Consider the following 17,645-nt stretch of genomic DNA (forward strand, 5'->3'; position numbering starts at 1 on the left):
TATGGCCTTAGTTGCTAATGCTCTTAAAAACCAAATAACAAACTGAAGTGTTACACCTCAATGGCACAATGTTGGTAGAAATTCACTAATGCTTTCTTTTTAAGATATGCAAAAAACACTTACAGTAAAGTTTGCTATGAATATTTGGGTGTACTATTTGATCAGTTCATCATTTATCAACCCCTCTCCCCCCCTTTTTTTTGTTCATAATGTATTTTTTCTTTATGCATCTCTCACTCTGCTACAACTGAGACTGAAAATGAATGTGGCCTTTACTAATTTACTGATGGGAAGCATTTTAGCTCGTAATTCTAGACTATTTGCAATGCTAATTAGAGGAGTTGCATTCCATACATTATTTTCTTTGAAAGTAGAGAACTAATATTAATATTAGTAATAAACTTTATGTTCTCTTATCAATCTTCGTAGCTTTCTAAATTGAGAGAGATTATTATCTCTGAATCATGTCATATGTATTATGCTGGAAATGGGAATTCTACAGAATAAAGTTTTCTTTTTTTTAATTACAGCAAACTCTTCTCAGATGAAAATGCAGCCACATTCATCAAAAAAAAATGTTATGATGGTGAAAATAGTCAAAAAGATGGATCGTATGCTGTAAAACTGGACAGTTAGTAGCTATGCATGTGCTGTTTTCATCGAAGCTTGAGCAGAGTGGCAACTCAAAGAATATTTTGAAAAGGACTGCCACTGCCTCAATCTACTGTACAAATTTTATCCCAATTCTTTATCATAAGACACTCTGAACCAATAAATTATAATATATAGTCTATCAAGAGGAAAAACACTAAGTCTGTATGGTATCCTCAGGATAATGGGACTGTAGAACACTCACATTTAACACAAGATCCACACACAGAACAAGTCTTTATTTGAATCTTGTGGTTATTCTTGGTTTCATTATGTATAATGCTTATATCTTGTAATATAGTATACCAGAATTCCATATAATATTCTTACCAAAAATTATATTAAAGTAGGTAACAACAGAATTTTCAAACTACTGAATATAACAATGAATAATTCATAAAAATAATTTTTTGAATCAAGAATCTTTTGAAGAATAATCCTGAAAATCCATTTATTTTTTTTTTAAAGAATATGCTAAGATAAATCTGATCTACAGGAATAGTTGCTTGTAATATTCTTTACTTGAGAACATTCTTTTATCTATCTAGACATGTATATAGCAATTAGAACAAAACGTGAAATATACTATAACTATACTGACCTGCAGAGTTTCTTGATTAGAGCCGTTGCATTTCTAGAGATACATCGTGGAAAATCTATGGCATCAATACCTTTCAAAATAATATTATATGTTTTCATGGGATCGGATCCAGTAAATGGTGGTCTGCAAGAAAGAATTATTTCCCACTACATTTTATGCCATATGCAAATTTAATACACAACAAAAATTAAAGGAAATTTCATAAGTTAATGATGTATTAGGAGTATATACCACATTTCAAAACCTTTCTGATTCCATCTCCACTTTCGTGAGCACAAACTATGGTAGAATACACTAGATATTGTATGTATTTTGGACACTTAAAATTAAATATATGATACTTTTACTTTTTGTAATTTTGCAAATTACTTGTTTAGCAAAATTATTTCATTTCACCAATCCTCACTCTTATTAAAAGGTCTGATAAGTACTGTCAATTTCAGAGAGACCCCTTTCCTTCAGTGCCTATAATACAAACATATAATTATTTAATTTCTTTATTTACTTCTCACTTCAATTAGGGTCAGTTTCTCATGGCTGAATAGGTCACCCACTCAAGATTTCTCAGCTGAAGCCTAGTGCCTTAATAGCCCTTCTCTTGTACACATCATACTGCTATCCGCAAAGGTGCTATCTCTTACAGTCAAAGTGATTTTAGAGAAATCTCCTTTCTTTTCTATTTCACTTATTTTAATCTCCTGTTTCCAAGTTTTTTTAATCTAGTTTGTTTTCTATTTCATTTATTTTAAACCTTCCTTCCCATTCTTTGTTTTGTCCATTTATTTTTACTCGAATGAAAATTTGTAAGACTAGAAGCGTTACCACTGCTTTACGTTTCAGGCATATTAATTTTTTTTTTTTAATTAATTAAATTTTTCCACTTTCTGTGATGAACAGGAATGAAAACCAATTAATTTCACAGGTGCTCACAAAAACAAAAAATAAAAACCTGTTATCAAATTGCAACAAAATTCTGTTCACACTGGTTAACAAAAATAATCTTGTCACAGTGCACTAATTTTTAATTCAGTTTGATTTATAAGAGAGTGGGTATTGTTAAATGTGTCACTTTACTTCTTGTGAGCACGGTTCGTAACCGAAATAACCTAGTCACATATAAAGAAGTTTAGTCTAGAATATTTTAACATAGTTTGACAATTGCCTTTGATTTCTAGTCTGTTATTGCTAGTGGGTTTAGTTTTGGGTGGTTTGATGTGCATCAGCTATGCTTTGCTCTTCCTTGGTAGCAGCAAGTAGATATTGGGAATTGAATGCAAGATTAGTTTTATGAAAACCGTATAAATTAACAATCTTTTAGTACGGATAATATCGTGTCATAAACTTAGATCTTTTATACTATGTATTAACCGGATAAAATTGATGTGAGCATCAGGTGAAGAAATTTCCTATAAAAAGTTATGAGAAGTTATCTTATATTTAAACAATTTATTTTAATGTATCCATGAGTGAATTTCCCAAATGCACATAGGTTGTTGTTATTTGGTTTTTAGGAGCATTAGCAACTAAGGCCATATTGCTCCGGGGATATGCATTTCCCCTGGTCATTCCCTGACCTTTCTGCATCCTCCGTATTTGGTGGTCATGGGCTCGAACCCCGGTCTAATCAAGAAGCGTGTGCTACGCACCGCTGATGCACATAGGCTCTGAAGAGTGAATTTCTGCTAGCAGCTGGCTGCTGGCAGAAATTCATGCTAGTTCATGGAATTTTTAAAGTTTGAAAAATATGCAATAATATTCATTTATGTATCACTTAATTCAATTTTATTGTAAACTAAACAATGACAGCCAATGGTTGTGACATGCTCCTAATTTTCAAAGCTATTTTAACACTGCCATCTTTATAAACTGCATCTACAATTACTTGAAAAAAAAGATAAGAGAGTGCAGGACAATTCATACATATATGGACACACTACTTGAATTAACCTTGAAAAAATTATATATACACACATATGTATTTCACAGAGCCACCCACACATGAAAAATAATATATACATGCATACAAACTCTTCAACAAGTCAATAATATGCAAAGACTGCAAAATTTCAATCTGAAATTACAGTTACGCAAATGAGTTCATGAGCAGCAAAACATACTCTAATAAGGCACATTATTTCTGTGGACTAACAGGCATTACATCAACTCCCATTCTTGTGTAAAAGCTAATGCAGCTCAGTGAGGTATCTAGAAAGAGCCTGTGACTAAAAACCTGGGTATCCCAGACATGCTATACTGAACTGAGGTCTGAGGATCTGGCAGGGCATCCTGTACCAACTATACTGTCCCTCTGAAGGTAATGGAGCACTAGGAGTACTCTATGAGGACGTGCACTAACATCCATTAAAAAAAAATATCTGGACACTACTCCTGCCAAAAGACAAACAAGGGTTGAGGTTCTCATATTAATACCTTACAGCTATGAGAGTTAATCATGGTAACAGTTATTCCAGCCCACACCAATAAGCCACCACTTCAAAACGTGTCTCCTCCCATAATGTTAGCAGGGTGGAATGTGGTTCACAGTTCCTCAGTGCAATAAGTTCAATACAGCTTTGTTACATCATCTCACCCATCACTGAGGTTTGGCCAAGATATGAGAAGGGTTATGTATACAAAATGCATTTAACTTCAGAATTGTGTTTAGGACACTGACAGCACTAAGAAAAAAGTTGGCCACCCCCAATTATGGTCATATCTTTCTCCTCACTTCCCCACTGCCACAGTGTACCTGAAATGGATTTAAAAGTGCTGTTTCTTGTTTCATTTCAAAAATACAAAGGCCGCTGTTGGTCAATTTTACAATTTTAATACAAAGTAAATTGATTTTTAGATATCTGTGCACAATTGTGATCATCATTGTGCACAAAACTTGGCAACAAAAATCTCAAAATGTTTGTGTATTCTATGCTACATTTTGTAGCATAGAATACACAATGGATGTTTCTCGCTAATCCTTGTTCAGTATGTGTTATACGCTTGTCATGGAAGGTTTCGTTGTTTGCTTTTAATTTATATGCTTATAAATTGAATAAATTCATAAATTGATATGCTTACAAAAGTGATAAATCTACCGTTTTGCAGTGTAAAACAGACTTTTTCGAGTGTGTTAACAGAAGAAAGTGACTTTATTGTGGACAAGTTCTTTCTAACCCGTACAAAAATATGGCTACGAATAACAAGGGAAATGTGAAAAGATCAAAGGTGATGACATTAGTGAATAAAATTGAGTTATTAGACAAAATTTGTAATGGTGAAAGCGTCTCCTCAGTGGCAAAACATTATAAAATCAATGAGTCAACGGTACGATCAATCAAGAAATCGGAAGAAAAAAATCTGCCGTAGTGTCCGTGAAAACACGCTAATTGCTTCAAAAATTTGCTCTGTAACTTGTGATGTTAAATTAGAAAAAATGGAAAAAGCTTTAAATCTGTGGAGAGAAGACCGAACTCAAAATAAAATTCCGTTAAATTCACTCATCATTCGTGAAAAGGCAAAACTCCTTTATCAACACTTTAGTGAAACTGGTGATAGCTATTGTTATTTGGTTTTTAGGAGCATTAGCAACTAAGGCTATATTTCTCCAGGTCTGGTTTGGATTTTATTGGCGCATTAGCAACTAAGGCTATAATGCGCCGGTATTTCTTCGGGATATGCGGTGGTCATTCCCTGACCTTTCCACATCCTCCGTATTTGGTGGTGACGGGCTCGAACCCCGGTCTAATCAAGAAGCATGTGCTACGCGCTGCTGCTCCTTCCCACCTGGCTACGGAGACTCCTCTGGTAATAACACTGGCGGGATAAGTTTTTTGATAGCAAAGATGCTGCTTTGAAAAATTTGTTTGAAATTTCTAATAAATATTACATTTAATATTAAATTGTTTCTTATTTTCATTTCGATGCCATATGCTTACGTTTCACTATGTACTGTCTATGTACATAGTGATATTATGAAGGTACATATAATACATACATAGACAAAATTTTAGACTAGTTTTTCTTATATATTTCATACTTTGGAACAAAACCCCTTTATTACTATGGGAGCCATAACTCAGTATTCGCATTTTCGGTATTCGCGGCATTTCTCAGGAACGTAACCCCTGCGAATAGCGGGGGTTTACTGTATTCTGTGCCTTGACAGAAACCTGACACGACAAAACTCCACAGGAGCACCCTGCCATGTGTAGGAACCTGGGGCCCCACACCAAATAAGTAACCATGTAGGGGAGGGAGATGTACAGGCAGCCAGGGAAGCAGATTAGCTGAAAAATATCAGTAAGCTAGTAGCAAAGGGATGCAATGTAGAATGAAAGAATGAATAGGCTTGGCACTGAGTAAACTAGGAATTATGGTAAAGGGAATAAATGGCAGTTTTGGTGAAAGAAAGTGACCTACCATGAGGGAAAGAGAGAGTGAATGGGAATGAGTGGAAGAGCAAATGTAATTGCCCGAAAGAATACAAAGTTAAAAATAACTTACATTACTTTATATATACTGCATTAACAAACATTTACTAACCACATAAACACTATCACCGAATTCTCCCCTGGCCTGCTTGCAACTAGGCCTGCACCACAACTGAAGAATAACTGTAAGTTATTCTTCAGTTGTGTGCAGTTAATGCTACAGTTAAGTACACTAACACTGGTTTTAATTAGTATATAAATTTACACTACACATCATTGCATCCCCTTCTGGTGTGTGAGAAAAAGATGAATGAGTTGAGTGAAAAAAAATATATATATATATATATATTTATATACATATATAAAACTTGGAAAAAAAAAAATTATAAAATAAGAAATAAGTATTAAAAAAAAAAAAAAAAAAAATAGAATGCAAGTAGAGTGAGAATGCAGATTATGAATGAAGTAAATGTGTGTCTCTTCCACCCTTTTGCCTGGTAGGTTCCCCACTGACAGCTAACATATCCCACCCCCGGAGCGGGATGGGCAGCTTGACCTTCATACCGGATTTGACACTGCTTGGACATGACACCGATGAAGACATTCTGCGGCTTTGCTGCCAACACGCCATTGGCAATCTGAACTGGGTACCTAACCTGGTTCCCTTTAAAAACCCATCCCCAGGCAGGGGAGTGAGGAGACAGGTCTCTGTCTCCTCTCCTCCCTGCCTACCCCCATACTTTGCCTGGTGGGGCTCCTCTCCACTGACCTCTTTGGGGATGCCTACTCTATCATCCCTATTCTTCTATCTGTTTTTTCCCCCCAGTCTTCAGTCTCCCCCCTCACTAAACCGACTGAGTACACCTCTTAACAATGCCGCCAAATTCTAATCAATGTCTAAATTCTACAGGTTTCATGTAAATCTCTAAGACAACCAACAGTATTATCTTTCATCTAGCCTCACACGTCTAAATTTAATAATATCAAAATTTTGCCCAACCTATTAGGCCTTTAACACATCTCTTTAGCATTCAACTCCAACCAGCGATTTCCTAACAGCAATCCCATTAAGCATTAATGTCAAACGCGTAAATTTTTTTTTTATTTTTTTAGGTCCTAGCCACTGAAATCCCAGGAAACTAGGTGGCAGGACCTGCCAGAGCAATTTGTTGTGATACTGGATACACCCGGCTAGCCTCCATGTGGCAAGGTATGGGCAATGTCAGGCCCCACTAGGGGCGTGGCAGCTAATAAGCCGGACAAACAATGGGCACAATATATCACACTGCACAGACATGGCCCACACACTTTCAAGTCTCTGGCTTGACAGCCTATTGTCCTTGACACAGCAAAACACACACGGAGATGGGAGAAATCCCAGGTGCCATCTGACACGAACATACCTTATGTCCGATCAAGATCCTGTCATCAACTATGGAGCTGGTCATGATTTACCTGCACGGCCATAGTCAGAAACAGGAACAAATTAGAGGCAATTCAGTGAACAATACTTCTCACAATCACCAGGGCAAGTTGCACAGTGAGCACACCACACTGCAGGTGCTGGCTCGCGCTCCCCTACTTTATCTGGAAATAGCCAAAAGAGGCTTATATTATAGACTCAGGAAGGGCATTCCCACAGAATTTCTGGGGATAGCCCTTGACACAGCCAATAACACTAAGGCTGAGAGAAAAAGAATAGCCACTCTACAGCAATGGCAATCAAATTAGGAGAAGGAAACCAGAGGTACTGTTACCTAAAGGTTTCTGCCACAGGTGGTAATGGTTAATCCAAAGCCACCAAAGTGGTTCGCCCCTGTACTCTTTACAACTTGCATTTTGACGGCTCCCTAGAGGCAAAACAAAGTAACTTCCTTAGGGCTGCTGATGACCCAAACTGAACCTATAGCAAAAGCAAAGACTGGGCACGCATTCTTTATGAATCTACAATCTATGAAATCCAGAGAACAAAATTAATAGCTGAAATTGGCCCCCTTCCAAATGGACAGGAATATCAATTTATTATACATGAAAATACATATAAGGCATTTACTAATTTTACCCAACAAGTATTTGAAATCAGAAGAAACATGCAGAGACAGGCCTTACAGCCAAGCAACAATCCATAGCCAAAATGCCCACGTTTCCCACCACGCCCAGATGATGACATTTAAATCTGACAGGGTAGCTGTAACAGCACCCCGAAAGATACCCAGACTTTTTGACATAAACCGAATTGATGACTGGGCCACCCCTCCCCAGAGTTTCCCTGCCATGGGTAGGGACCTGGGGGGGGCTCCACACTCGCTTAGAGAGTAAACATAAAGGGAAGGGAGATGCACAGGCAGCCAGGGAAGCAACTCAACTGAATAATAATTAATTAGTAAACTTGTTGAAAGGGATTGTAGAAGGATGAAGAAGGATGAATGAATACAAAAGAATTGAGTAAATGTGCTGGGCATTGAATGAATGTGATAGAGTGTAAACGAAATTGTGATGAAAGACAAAGAATGTGAAGTTATGGTGAAAGAGAATAACCCAGCATGAAAGCAAAAGAGAGTGAATGAAAAATTTGGTTAAAGGGAGTGAATGAAGGTATGAATGTAATTGAGAGTATGGAAACACACTAGTTAAATATATATTCTTAAAATATACATAACACAAATGTATTTAGTTACTAATATCACCAATGTACCCACTGCACACTTCCCTGGCATGCAAGACATGCAGCCAGGACTGCACCCCAACTGAACAGTAATAGTAAGTTGTGGGGCCTGGGGATCCAGTGCAGAGAGAATGGAATAAGATAACTGAAGCGAATGCATAAAAGAATGAATAGAAGCATGGATGTGCATGAGGAACAACACAAATTATAATTCTTAGTAAGTTCTATTAGTACTAACCCTTATTCTTAGCTGTTTTTATATTTTTTATTATTTTATTTCAGTTAACTTTAAAGTATTCTATCCTAAATTACATTACACTCCATTGTAACCCCTGCCCAGGGTGTGAGAGAGGATGGATGTATGGGGTTAAAAAAAAAAAAAAAACACATAATTTAACAAAAAAATAAAAAATAAATTTAAAAAATCTTGCGGCTGCTTCTATTGGAATGAGCAGCAGCACGGAAAGCAAGTTGCTGGGGATTTCAGGAACTGCTGGGAGTCATGAATCAAATAAATACATGGGCTCTGTTAGAGTAACTAAGAGTAAGAACAGGTGCATGTATACTTGCATGAACACCAATGCTAGGAGCATAGTAAATAAATTTGATGAATTTGAAATGCTGGTTAAGACATTGAAGGCACATATTGTTGGGATATCAGAGACATCGTGTCACTCAGATATAAGGGATGCAAAATTGGAATTTGGGGAGTAAAATGTGTACAGAAAGGATAGACAGGATAGGAAGGGAGAAGGGGTCATGCTGTTAGTTAAGAAACACATAAAATCTAAGGAAGTGCATCCAGTTGGCATAGATGGACAGTGCAATGTTGAGTCAGTTTGGTGTGACATAAGCACTGGGAAAGCAAAAATGAGGGTAGGAGTTTGTTATAGGCCTAATGACTCTGATGAGTACAATGAACAATTATACAGAGAAATAGAGTGGGCCAGTAAATCAGAGTGTCTTATAATGGGGGATTTTAACTGCCCAGATATAGACTAGAACTTGTGGTTGGCCACTCACACACTAGCAAGGCTTTTTATGGATTTATTGGATGATTGTTTTCTACAGCAGCAAGTTAGAGAGGCAACAAGAGGGAGTAACACGCTTGATCTGATTATCAGCAGTGATTATTCCTGCATTAAAATTTACACAAAAAGGAACAACTAGGAGGCAGTGATCACTGTGTACTGATGTGGGATTTACTCAACGATGTAACTACCATCAGGGGTAAAGGGAAGGGTTTTTGCTTTTGTAAAGGTGACTACAGTGGTCTCACAGATTTTTTAGGTTCTATACAGTGGGAACAACTGATGAAGTTACCAACAGCAAATTCTAAAAAGGCCTTCAGGGAATTAATCTTTGAAGCTACTAGTCTTTTCATACCAACTAAGAAATACTGTTCAAGATTTAGGCCTAAATGGATGTCAGATGAACTGAGGCTTGTGGCAGAGAAGAAAAATGCTTGGGATGCATATAAATTAGCAGGTGACACGGCCTATGGTAGATACAAACTAGTCTGTAATCACGTCACAAAGGAGGTTAGGCAAGCGAAGGCAGACTATGAAAAATCTTTGGCAAAGGATGCAAAAAAAAAAAACAACAAAGACTTCTTTAGTTATATAAAGTCTAGAAGGAAGGAGATGAATCAGATTGGTCCACTTCACATATTGATGGTTTGACTGTTGATGATCATTCTCAGATAGCTGCTGAACTAAATGAGTATTTTGCATCTACACACATGAGGAGTTATTCAAGGCGGAGAGGGCCAGATGTTTATCAAACTCTAACAGGGAGTTAAATGATTTTGTAATAACTGAGAGCAAAGTGGAAGAGAAATTTTTGAAGATAAACATAAAAAAGGCACCCGGGGTGGATGTGATCTATCCAGTTATATTAAAGGAGGTGGCAAAGGAAGTACGCAAACCCTTAGCCATAATTATGAGAGCATCCTTGGACTCAAGGAAAGTCCCCACGGACTGGAGATGCAAATGTATCTCCAATTCACAAAGCAGGATCGAAGGTAATTACAAGTAATTACAGACCAGTTAGTTTGACTTCTGTTCCACGGAAAATAAAAGTAGTCACTGGTTAAAGAAGTATTGCAGGACCATCTAGACAAGGCAGCAGTAATAATTCAGACACAGGATGGGTTTGTCAAGGGGAAGTCTTGTCTGACCAATTTGATGGGATACTATGATGTGGTCACAAATGAACTGCATGCAAAAAATAATTCTGATATCATATACCTGGATTTCAGGAAAGCTTTTGATACTGTTGCACATGGAAGACTACTGTACAAATTGGAGCAGTATGGCATTAAGGGCAAGTTGCTACAATGTATATAAGGATGGTTGAGTGGGAGAAGGCAAAGAGTGGTAATCAATGGATACAGCTCTATGTGGACTAATGTTATTAGTGGTGTCCCTCAGGGTTCAGTGTTGGGCCCATTGTTGATTTGTATATTTATCAATGATATTGATGAAGATATATCAAGCTTAATGTCAAAGTTTGCAGATGATACAAAGGTTGGCAGGGTTGTTAATAACAGTAATGACAGTATGCTGCTGCAACAGGATCTGGAAAAATTAGGCAATTGGGCTGAGAAGTATCAACTGAAGTTTAACATTGCATTTGTCAAAGTACTACATATGGGTAGCAGTAACCCCAGAAAAATGTACCAACTGGGTGGTGTTACACTCAGGGTAGTGGAGAATGAAAGAGACCTGGGGGTAACTGTGCAGTCAGATATGAAGTTTTCTGAGCAGTGCAGACAGGCTGCCAGAGTAAGTCATGGGGTATTATCAATGATATACAGGAATTTTGTGAGCAGGGATAAGGAGATGATTATCTCTTTGTATAAGGCAATGGTCAGGCCACATCTTGAGTACTGCGTACAGGTCTGGAAGCCTCATTTTAGGAAGGATGTAGAGTTGCTAGAACGAGTACAGAGAAGGGCAACAAGACTGGTGAAGGGAACAAAGGGGTCATCTTACGAAGAAAGGCTTAAGTTCTGTAAATTGCAGCTTCTGGAGACTAGGCAAGGCAATCTGATTGAGCAGTCTCAATGCTGATTGGGATTCTTCCTCTTGCTCAGATTACAAAACTGAGGGGCCACAGATTCAAACTGAGGAAAGACAGTTGTAGAATAGATGTGTAGAAGTTTGTCTTTAGCCAGTGGGTAGTTGATTGCTGGAACAAACTTCCATCTGTTGTTGTGGAAGTTGATAGCTTAAATAAATTCAAGGCAGAACTAGACAAACGTTTGGAATGATGTTGTTGTTTGGTTTTTAGGAGCATTAGCAACTAAGGCCATATTGCTCCGGGGATATGCATTTCCCCTGGTCATTCCCTGACCTTTCTGCATCCTCTGTATTTGGTGGTCACGGGCTCAAACCCCAGTCTAATCAAGAAGTGTGTGCTACGCACTGCCGCTCCTGCCCACCTGGCTACGGAGATGCCCCATTTGGAACGAATGGATCAGTGATATGGGAAGGGTTTTTTTTTTTTTTTTTTTCTTTTTTCCTTGGCTAATGCTGTATAAGCTTGCTTTCTTGCATCATGTGCCTCTACAAATGCTAATGTAAGAAAAAAGCTTAAAAACTAGAATGGAAGCAGAGTGCAAGTGAGGATTGAGCTATTAAATTGCGTGTCACTCTTATTCCCCCCTGATTTTGATGATGGACACATGGGGCATTTATGGCTCTCTGCTCATCCAAGCAAACACCATGCTGTGGCTACTTAGCTGGCATGGTGCAGACATTGGTCAGTAGGACTTGGCCAGTGTGGGACAGAGCACCAGACAGATGTTCAAACATTGGGGTCCCTATCCCTATGATTTGACTCCTACCACCTGGGTTAGTTGTTCTCACTTCCCCACCCCCATCCTGGGTGGCACCCAGGATGGGGGTGGGGAATTTAACACCGTCTTCACCTGGTGAGTTACCCCACTGCCAACTATTTCACTTTTTTTTCTTTTTTTTTTTTTTTACTGGGCTCTCCCCGAGGTAGCCAAGACTACCAGTGCTAGCCTTGGCTGCCACAGTGTTTGCTCTACCAGTGCTTCAGACTCCCCACTGCCCAGCCCTCCTCCTCCTGGTGCTGGACAAAAACCTTTGGTTTTTGTGTGAAAACAACACTACACAAACACTCACTAACCTATATTAATCTGGCCTTTACAGAGTTTGTATTCATCACATTGCTTGATGTAGAGTTGCATTATAAATAACACTGTACACTATGTCCAATTAAGATGTTCTCGGCAACACTTCAAGTGGATTTTTCTGTTTTTCTCTGAAAAAAGTGGCTTCCGAATAGGCAGGTGACCACCAATAGTAAATTTCTTCAATTCCCTGTGCATTTACAGGTTGAAATAGGGAGTTCTGGACTTGGCTGAATTCGGATTTTGTTTGCTGCACAATGGATGTCTTATTTTTTTATACAATCCTCCTCCGAGGAGGACAGTTTGCTCTTGAAGTATTGTTTTTCTGCCACATTTATGCCTTTGAGATGTGGAAGAACCACCACTTGCTTTCCAGTCATTAAAATCCTTTGAGATGGATGCTTTTGAGAAAGTACTTATGTTTTTCATTTCTTGAATCGTGGTTCCTATTTAACATTCACCCACAATAAGACCTATTTCAAAGTCTGACTGATCATACATTTTCCCCATTCTGGTTTCAGATTACTGAAGTTGAACAGCCTGTGCAGTCTTTATACTCAATGAGTCAACACATCATCACACCACATCAGTTTTTTTCATGCCTATTTGCATTTATTCACATCTCTTCTGTCTGTGACTGTCTTAATACAAAGGTTCGTGTATTTTTGAATGCGTGTAGTATTGAAGACAGTGATACAAATAAAGTGGTACCTTGGATTGCGAGTAACTTGGTCTGCGAGTGTTTTGCAAGATGAGCAAAAATTTTTAATAAATTTTAACTTGATAAATGAGTGGGGTCTTGCAATACGAGTACGTATTACCTATACGCTTTGTCTGCTAAGCGTCACGTGATCATAAGCCGCTTGGGATTGTGGGTAATCGTCTCACATGCTCAGTCTCAGTTGGCATACCTCATTCGTATAGTCAACATTCGTGCTAGCGTTGTGACCACATGTGTGTTCGTAAAGCATTTTTTTATTTTGTGTCCAAATGTAGTGACTGTTCTTTATTAACTGTACTAAGACAATGGCTCCAATGAAGAAAAGGGTTGAAAAGGAAGGAAGTAAGAAGAAGGAGATGATTACGGTGGAAGTTAAGAAGGAAATAATCAGGAAAGACGAACAAGGTATGCAAGTGGCTGCCATCGCAAGATTTTACAAGAAGTCTACGTCAACGATTTGCACAGTATTAAAGAAGAAAGAAGAACTAAGGGGGCTAGATGTAGCAAAAGGAGTCATGAGAGTATCAAAGCAATGGCCATGTATTCTGGAAGATGTAGAAAAGTTGCTTTTGGTGTGGATAAACGAGAAGCAACTAGCAGGTGATACTGTGACCAAGAACTCGATCTGTGAGAAAGCAAAGGCCATGTACGCTGACCTCGTAAGTAAACTGCCAGGTACGTCTACAGAAAACGAAGGCTTCAAGGTGAGCAGGGGATGGTTTGATAACTTTAAGAGGAGAAATGGCATCCATAGTGTTCTGAGGCACGGAGAGGCTGCGAGTTCGGACACTAAGGCAGCTGAGGCATTCGCTGCCGAGTTCCAGAAGCTCATGGTTTCCAAGTGTTACCTGCCGCAGCAAGTTTTTAATTGCGATGAGACAGGACTTTTTTGGAAAAAGATGCCAAGGAGGACCTACATTACAACAGAGAATGCAATGCTCGGTCACAAGCCCATGAAAGACCGTCTCACCCTCTTGCTGTGTGCTAATGCAAGCGGTGACTTCAAAGTCAACCCCCTGCTCGTGTATCATTCTGAGAATCCACGAGCCTTCAAGAAATGAAAGGTGCAGAAGAGCCAGTTAAACGTTATGTAAAGGTCCAACAGCAAGGCTTAGGTCACTCGTATCTTGTTCGTTGAGTGGATTAACGAGGTCTTCAGTCCTGCAGTGAAGAAGTACCTTTTAGGAAAAAACTGCCACTGAAAGTCTTGCTGGTTATGGATAATGCTGCTGCTCATCCTCCAAACCTTGAGGATGACTTACTGGAAGAATTCGAGTTCATTAAGGTCAAGTTCCTTCCTCCCAACACTACTCCATTACTCCAGTCCATGGATCAGCAGGTCATTTCAAACTTTAAAAAGCTTTACACCAAGGCACTATTTCAGCGATGCTTCGAGGTGACCGAAGGAACTAACCGTACCCTCCGAGTTTTGGAAAAATCATTTCTACATCGTAAACTGCCTCAAGATCATCGATAAAGCCTGGGATGGGGTCACCAAGAGAACCCTCGATTCTGCTTGGAGAAAACTGTGGTCTGATTGCGTCAAGGGGTTTGCTCATGAACAGGAGCTGCAAGTTGTCGATGAAATTGTGTCCTTGGGGAAGACCATGGGACTGGAGGTGAATGAGGACAACATTCAAGAGCTGGTGGAGGAACATGGCCAGGAGTTTACCACCGACGAACTGATGGATCTGCATTGCGAGCAACCGCAAGAGGTTATGGAGATCTCGTCTGAGGAGGAGGAGAAAAATACGGAGACATCCCTCTCTTCAAATGAGAGTGTAAAATGTGAGAAACAGTGCAAAATTTTGTAGAAAAGCACCACCCGAGTAAGGCTGTGGCAGTGTGGGCAATGAATCTGTTTAACGACAATGCAATGTCATATTTCCGTGAAATCCTCAAAAGGAGGCAAAAGCAAGTGTCATTGGATAGGTTCCTTGTTAAAGTCACACAAAAAGAAAAACAGTCAACAGATAGCAGTGATTCCGTTAGTGACAAGCAAAGTCGTTCCTACCCAATAATTAATAAATTCAATTACTTTATGTATGTTAAATTTAAATAATAAAAATATAAAAAGGTATATATGTATTTTGTACTAATCATTTTTACATGAATATTTTTGAGTTTTGGAACAAATCAATTGAGTTTCCATTATTTCTTATGGGGAAATTCGCTTTGATATACGAGTGCTTTGGATTACAAGCACGTTTCCGGAACGAATTATGCTCGCAAACCAAGGTGCCACTGTACCTGGGATTTAATATGGCACACTCCTTATTGATTTTGCACAATAAGCTTATTCTGTGCCAACTGCTGTTTTGGCAGCAGTGCCAAAACAGCAATTGGCACAACATTTGAGATATTGATTCAGATTTGTGGTCTTCTCAACCGATAATAAGGGTGACTTTACAAAAAAAAAAAAAAAAAAAAATGCTGTCTTGTGGTACCACAAAGCTCTCTGTGTAGTTTTATTTATAGTTTTCAGTGTGTGTTTTTATGTTCTTTGTTGAATTATGCAATATATACCTAAGAACTTCAACACTTGCTAATTTCATCTGTAAAAGAAATACAAAAGGAGGTTGTTGGGGCAGGGTTTTTTTTTTTTTTTTTTAACAACAATAAATACAATGGAAGAAAACTTACGTTCCAGTGAGCAACTCAAACATCAGTACACCTAATGACCAATAATCTGCAGAAATATCATGGCCGCGATTTAAAATTACTTCTGGGGCTACATATTCAGGAGTACCACAAAATGTCCATGTCTTGCGACCATGCTGTAACTTTTTAGCAAAACCAAAATCCACCTGAAAAATCAAATAAAATTCTTTAAATCTTTTCATGTAGTTTAACAGAGCAAGGATGAGGAAATATCTTTAAGTGGGAACTGTATAGGAGGATGCTGAAAGGATAGTGGCCGGACAGCCTTAGTCTAATGATATTTCCATATGGGATATCAATAACTACCAACTTTCTATTTATACAAGCATCCCAAAGATCAAATTAAATTAGCTGATAGACCTTTCCAACTGCCTGGCCCAGTATTAAAACTCATACAGGGTGCTTTTAAAGTCGATGAACCCATATAATTGCATATACTGACAAAATACGTGATTTGTAGCTCAAGAGTGTAATGACAGGTAGCAACACACATCGAGTGCATGCAAGGTTATGCAGTAATGCCATTAACTTCTGAGTAAGTCGTTGCATTAAGAGAGAGGGATGTTTTTATTATAGAGGTGATAGTTCAAACAATTCCTTCACAGAAGTTAGCCAGAAATACAGAAATATTTCATGATACAAAAAGACAGGAAAACCATAAACTGTTGACTTCTGTCATCAGTTTATGGTTTTTACTGCTCTGCACATTGTTAAAGCCTGGCCAGTTTACATTTCAAGGCCCCCTTTTTTTGTTAGCATAGTGATAACCAGTTTTATTATGTTAAAATTGAAGTGATGCAAAACAAACTGATATGCAGTGCTACATGTACCCGAGCACTGTATTTTTTTTTAAACCTTTTGCATATCACATGGAACTTTTCAAAAGCCTTCTACAACTCCAAAAATCAACTCACCACTATCAGTTGCCCAAAAATTTTAATCAGTAGAAAAATGTCAGTTAATGTATGTCGTTTTGGCTTCAAGGTTTCAAAAAGCAAAATATTTCACAGGAAGCAATTTAATCTATTCATCATTCATCAGTTTTATGCATAATTACCATAAATACAGGGAGATCTCTCTGAAATATCACTTCACTTAAGGTTATGTCACTCAAGAACTGCATTCAGGTCTTGGCTGCTGGAGGCAATTCTTGAAAGTTGCTAATACTTCAAAGTTGATGAGATGAAGAAACCAGAGTTACTTTATGTGTTGATGAGATTGTGAGCTTTTGAAGTTCTCTGTACACAGATCTGATTCAAAATTAGAACTGTATTTTTCATTTTACTCAGTTGCATATATGTATCTGTTATAATTTGATACAAAAAATCTATGAAAATCCTCTGCTAATAAGCACAGCTCAGGGCTGTATAAGTGGAGCATGCAGGTTTCACACACCCCTCCACTGTGCAGTCCACAAGAGTACTCTTCTATTCCCAAATGTGTTAATGCTCTTTAACTCTTATAAAATATATATATCAGAAGCAAATTCATTAATTTTTTCTAATTTTGATATCTATATGTAAAACTGCAATACATTAAATTTAAATAAATGGTTTTGAACCTTACTGGATCCAATTCTTATTTGTGCACTTGTGCTTCATAGAGCTAATTACTGCATCAGTATGTTGGAAAAAAATACTTATTTTTATAACTTATTTTTTTATAAAAAAATAATATTTTTTTTATAATTATAGTTTTTTATAATTTTTATTTTTTTATAACCCATGTAGTGGTTTGATGCCAGATAGACCTGATAT

General features: G+C 38.0%; 1 protein-coding gene across 4 annotated transcripts in view; it reads right to left on the bottom strand.

Moving 5' to 3' along the window:
* The window catches only part of for (cGMP-dependent protein kinase for), a 353,560-nt gene that overhangs the window by 70,560 nt on the left and 265,355 nt on the right, over positions 1 to 17,645 (bottom strand). For all 4 annotated transcript variants that reach the window (XM_090378024.1, XM_090378025.1, XM_090378023.1 and 1 more), the window contains exons 14-15: positions 15,871 to 16,034; positions 1,253 to 1,375 (exon numbers count right to left, since the gene is read on the bottom strand). In XM_090378024.1, the coding sequence (XP_090234150.1) occupies positions 1,253 to 1,375; positions 15,871 to 16,034 (287 nt within the window). The remainder of the gene's footprint in view (positions 1 to 1,252; positions 1,376 to 15,870; positions 16,035 to 17,645) is intronic.

The sequence above is a fragment of the Mastigoproctus giganteus genome, chromosome 7 (genome assembly GCF_048544385.1).
Source record: "Mastigoproctus giganteus isolate SK-2022 chromosome 7, ASM4854438v1, whole genome shotgun sequence".
Taxonomy (NCBI): domain Eukaryota; kingdom Metazoa; phylum Arthropoda; class Arachnida; order Uropygi; family Thelyphonidae; genus Mastigoproctus; species Mastigoproctus giganteus.